This window comes from Haliotis rufescens, unplaced genomic scaffold (assembly GCF_023055435.1).
Source record: "Haliotis rufescens isolate VD_foot unplaced genomic scaffold, xgHalRufe1.0.p SCAF_10, whole genome shotgun sequence".
Classification (NCBI taxonomy): domain Eukaryota; kingdom Metazoa; phylum Mollusca; class Gastropoda; order Lepetellida; family Haliotidae; genus Haliotis; species Haliotis rufescens.
The window spans coordinates 42,430,747-42,436,590 of NW_025963780.1; the positions used below are offsets into that span (position 1 = coordinate 42,430,747).

A 5,844-nucleotide genomic window follows, 5' to 3' on the forward strand; every position below is an offset into this window, starting at 1 on the left:
TAAACATTCTCCTGAAATATTGGTGTTCTTTCTTTTCTCAGTATGGAGGCCCGTCGCCTGTCTCAATGTTCGAGGGCGATGACGAGCAATATATTTGTGTCGATTATTATTATTATATTCTATGACACAACGTTACACTTTCTGCTTGATAGGGGGCGGTCGGGTAGCCCAGTGGTTAAAGCGTTCGCTCGTCCCGCCGAAGACCCGGGTTCGCTTCCCGACATGGGTACAATGTGCGAAGCCCATTTCTGGTGTCCCCCGCATTGATATTGCTGGAATATTGTTAAAACCATACTCACTCACTCACTTTCTGCTTGACAGAGGAACACATGCTCACCAGCTCCCTCCTGTCCTTCTGACGCCAATATTCTCGCACTGTCTTGGAGAGCCGTCTGCAAAAATCCTCTTCCGTAGCTGCGCTGTCCTCATGTCTCAAAACGAGGCTAAGCACGCGAGGAATGGAGCAGACGATCAGAGATGACAAGACACTGACGATGACCGATATATGGTGATGTGTATTGAAGTCGTGAATCAGACGCACAGTGGTAGTGATGAGGAGACAGATGACTGTTAGCTTCAGCAAGGATAGGAATACGCACACTCGGAATGGCCGATGTTTTTCTATAACTGTCTCAAACAGATCCTTTGGTACTCCCGGCCGGCTGTCACAAGTCCTCACGTACGGCACCTGCACAGAACTGTCACCCATGTTAGTCACGTGCTCCTCCGGGATGGCTTCATTTTCCACGACCGCCACCATCTTCCTGGTCTTCGTCGACCTAGTTGGTGTTTTAGAACTTTCGGGATGTTCTTTTTGTATATTTGTACTAACTTTTATGGTTTTTGTAAAGAGGTTCATATAACCAATATCTATGTCCCTGACTGCCTTCCATACATAATACAGACTCGTGACGGCGAAGGTCAAATAACCAAACGCGATGTTGGGGTAGGCAATGATCCCGATGTAGGTGAAGGTGATGACTCCAAACATGAAGGTGAAGCTGGAAATGAAGATGGCACAGAATGTATACAATGTGTACACGAGAACCAGACCTGTCGCCACTGAAGCCGGGAACCTCAGAAGACGTAGACCCCTAGCGACAGGACTCTTAGAATTGTTCAACCAGCCAACACTGTTGAATGTGTCCAGGACCAACTTGATATACACTCGCAAGATAAGCGTGAAGAAGTACACCATGGGGATCCCATAATACACCACGCAGAGCAGAGTCTCGGCCAAGCAGACGACAATATACACAGTACAAATAAATACCATCAATACATATTTAACAACTGCTGGTAGAGAGTCCAATTTGGCTGAGATATTTTGAAGACGTGTATAATGGACTTTCGACATATAGCTCCAGAAATCAATGTTGATCAGTAGGAATAGATTTGCCTTAAGAACCCTTAACACCAGTTTGTAGCTGTTGTCCTCACTGGAGCAATTGAGTCCTCCCAGACGCGATGTTCTCACCAGGCCTAACCACAGGGGAGTCCAGGTCTTGGTGGGACACTGGTGGAGGACGTTGCACATGGACTGGGACAGGTTTCTCGGTAAACAGAAGAGGAGAGTTCCTACGACGAAATACACGCAATGGAGGACGTACGGTCCCCCTAGGGCTGTGAACACGTTCCGTCGACTCAACTCCATGCCAAAGAACACAGCAGAGTAACCTATAGGAACGTTGGCCTTGATGCAGTCCTGTAAATACTGAAATTCACTTGTGTAGTAAGCATACAGACGGACGTACGTGATGGCAGGGGATAGATATATGAATAACAGACGTTGTATGCGCGACGTCATGTGGGGGTGACGTTTGAGGTGGGGAAACATCCGGGTAAATATTGACGAGAACGTCACAGGACTGCGCGTGCCCTGATAAAGCCAGATGACGTCATGGGAGATGTCCATTTCCAGAGTGCTGGTCCGTTCCATGTCAGCTTGGCTCGATGGGATGGACTTTGGGGACATGTTGTAAGACAAGGCACACAACCAGATAGGGAAGTAAAAAAGTCCGATAACGCCAAGCACGGAGGGTAGCGAGGTCGTTGTGAACGTTGGTTCTCGGGGTGGTTCGGTGCAAATAGCAGGACGCAAGCGGGTGGCAGTGTCAAATTTTAATCGGCAGCACTTGTTGACCAGAATTCTCGTCTTGATGCCCAAAGAGTTGGCGATGACGTCAGAGAGAGGAAGTTTATGTTTGATTTCCTGATAGCACCAAATGCTGTGGTTGTAATCGGCGTTCACGACACTGAGTGTAGTTTTTATCATGTCACCAATTGCATCACTAATGGCCTGTGTTGTCGCCTTACTACCAAGATGCACGCGACAGTTCCGGGGATACACATGCAACTTCACAGCGAGGCTATCCGTGAAGCTGTCAAGGATACCAAGGGAGAGAACTCTGTAATCCCTGGGCCAGGATAGAAAAGCCGCGGCTCCCGATGGTGTAGCAAATGTCCATATCCACTCTAAGGGTCGGAAAGCAAGCTTTGTCTTCGACGCAAACGACGTATTCACCAACGACATCGTCATGTACACGACTCTCGGGTTGTGTGACCTTCCAAGGTAAGCGAAGTCATCGGCACTGTCATCGTCGACGGTGAAGACGCATAGTGACGTTGTAGGCGACGCTGCCGTGGTTTTTGCTGGAGTATCTGCCGTGTCAGCTTCAGAGTTGTTGGTTAGTAGTGAAGGCGTGCCGCTGGTCGCTGTGACAGACGTTGACGCTACACTCCACGCCAACGACACGCAAACCCAAACAGTCAGGTCCTGGTATAAGGTTGGCATTTCTTGTCTGAAATAAATATGGATGGAAAAACGTGTCACTAAAATAAGCTTCATTTGTTTCAAAACACAACACTTTTACAGACGCGAATACGTAAATAGGATTGGGTAGATGTCAACACACTCACTTGACTCTCGACCTATATTCAGTACAATGCAACCGTGAAGATCCGAGTTAGAATTGGTCTTCAGCGACTAACGAGATCGGGTGGTCAGGCTCGCTGACTTGGTTGATGCATGTCATCGTATCCCAATTGCGTAGATCGATTCTCATGGTGTAAATCACTGGATTGTCTTGTCCCGACTCGATTATTTACAGACCGCCATCATAGAGGTTGAATATTGCTGAGAGCGGCATTTAACAACAAACAAACAAACAATACCATGAAACGTCATGCATCTTCAGAGACATCGGGTAAGTGGATACTTGCACCCTACTGAACCCGGATAACTACAACCATGGTGTAACTTACCCGGATAACTACAACCACGGTGTAACTTACCCAGATAACTACAACCATGGTGTAACTTACCCAGATAACTACAACCATGGTGTAACTTACCCAGATAACTACAACCACGGTGTAACTTACCCAGATAACTACAACCATGGTGTAACTTACCCAGATAACTACAACCATGGTGTAACTTACCCGGATAACTACAACCATGGTGTAACTTACCCAGATAACTACAACCATGGTGTAACTTACCCAGATAACTACAACCACGGTGTAACTTACCTGGATAACTACAACCACGGTGTAACTTACCTGGATAACTACAACCACGGTGTAACTTACCTGGATAACTACAACCATGGTGTAACTTACCCAGATAACTACAACCATGGTGTAACTTACCCGGATAACTACAACCGTGGTGTAACTTACCTGGATAACTACAACCATGGTGTAACTTACCCGGATAACTACAACCATAGTGTAACTTACCTGGATAACTACAACCATGGTGTAACTTACCTGGATAACTACAACCATGGTGTAACTTACCTGGATAACTACAACCATGGTGTAACTTACCCAGATAACTACAACCATGGTGTAACTTACCCGGATAACTACAACCGTGGTGTAACTTACCTGGATAACTACAACCATGGTGTAACTTACCCGGATAACTACAACCATAGTGTAACTTACCTGGATAACTACAACCATGGTGTAACTTACCTGGATAACTACAACCATGGTGTAACTTACCTGGATAACTACAACCATGGTGTAACTTACCCGGATAACTACAACCATGGTGTAACTTACCCGGATAACTACAACCATGGTGTAACTTACCCGGATAACTACAACCATGGTGTAACTTACCTGGATAACTACAACCACGGTGTAACTTACCCGGATAACTACAACCATGGTGTAACTTACCCAGATAACTACAACCATGGTGTAACTTACCCGGATAACTACAACCATGGTGTAACTTACCCGGATAACTACAACCATGGTGTAACTTACCTGGATAACTACAACCATGGTGTAACTTACCCGGATAACTACAACCATGGTGTAACTTACCCAGATAACTACAACCACGGTGTAACTTACCCGGATAACTACAACCATGGTGTAACTTACCCGGATAACTACAACCACGGTGTAACTTACCCGGATAACTACAACCATGGTGTAACTTACCCAGATAACTACAACCATGGTGTAACTTACCCGGATAACTACAACCATGGTGTAACTTACCTGGATAACTACAACCGTGGTGTAACTTACCCGGATAACTACAACCATAGTGTAACTTACCTGGATAACTACAACCATGGTGTAACTTACCCGGATAACTACAACCATAGTGTAACTTACCCAGATAACTACAACCATGGTGTAACTTACCCGGATAACTACAACCACGGTGTAACTTACCCAGATAACTACAACCATGGTGTAACTTACCTGGATAACTATAACCATGGTGTAACTTACCCGGATAACTACAACCATGGTGTAACTTACCCGGATAACTACAACCACGGTGTAACTTACCCAGATAACTACAACCATGGTGTAACTTACCCAGATAACTACAACCGTGGTGTAACTTACCCAGATAACTACAACCATGGTGTAACTTACCCGGATAACTACAACCATGGTGTAACTTACCCAGATAACTACAACCACAGTGTAACTTACCCAGATAACTACAACCACGGTGTAACTTACCCAGATAACTACAACCATGGTGTAACTTACCCGGATAACTACAACCACGGTGTAACCTACCCAGATAACTACAACCACGGTGTAACTTACCCGGATAACTACAACCACTGTGTAACTTACCCGGATAACTACAACCATGGTGTAACTTACCCAGATAACTACAACCATGGTGTAACTTACCCAGATAACTACAACCACGGTGTAACTTACCCAGATAACTACAACCACGGTGTAACTTACCCAGATAACTACAACCGTGGTGTAACTTACCCGGATAACTACAACCACGGTGTAACTTACCTGGATAACTACAACCACGGTGTAACTTACCCGGATAACTACAACCACTGTGTAACTTACCCGGATTACTACACCCATGGTGTAACTTACCCGGATAACTACAACCATGGTGTAACTTACCCGGATAACTACAACCACGGTGTAACTTACCCGGATAACTACAACCACGGTGTAACTTACCCGGATAACTACAACCACGGTGTAACTTACCCGGATAACTACAACCATGGTGTAACTTACCCGGATAACTACAACCACTGTGTAACTTATCCGGATAACTACAACCATGGTGTAACTTACCCAGATAACTACAACCACTGTGTAACTTATCCGGATAACTACAACCATGGTGTAACTTACCCAGATAACTACAACCATGGTGTAACTTACCCGGATAACTACAACCATGGTGTAACTTACCCAGATAACTACAACCACGGTGTAAGTTACCAGGATAACTACAACCATGGTGTAACTTACCCAGATAACTACAACCATGGTGTAACTTACCAGGATAACTACAACCATGGTGTAACTTAC

The 5,844-nt window shown here is 45.3% G+C and overlaps 1 protein-coding gene across 1 annotated transcript; it reads right to left on the reverse strand.

Moving 5' to 3' along the window:
• Positions 1–264: 264 nt before the first annotated feature.
• LOC124114707 lies at positions 265–3,021 on the reverse strand. The gene has a single exon (XM_046475405.2). The coding sequence runs from the start codon at positions 2,846–2,848 to the stop codon at positions 296–298; it is 2,553 nt and encodes an 850-aa protein (XP_046331361.2). The 5' UTR covers positions 2,849–3,021; the 3' UTR covers positions 265–295.
• Between the last annotated feature and the right edge of the window lie 2,823 nt (positions 3,022–5,844).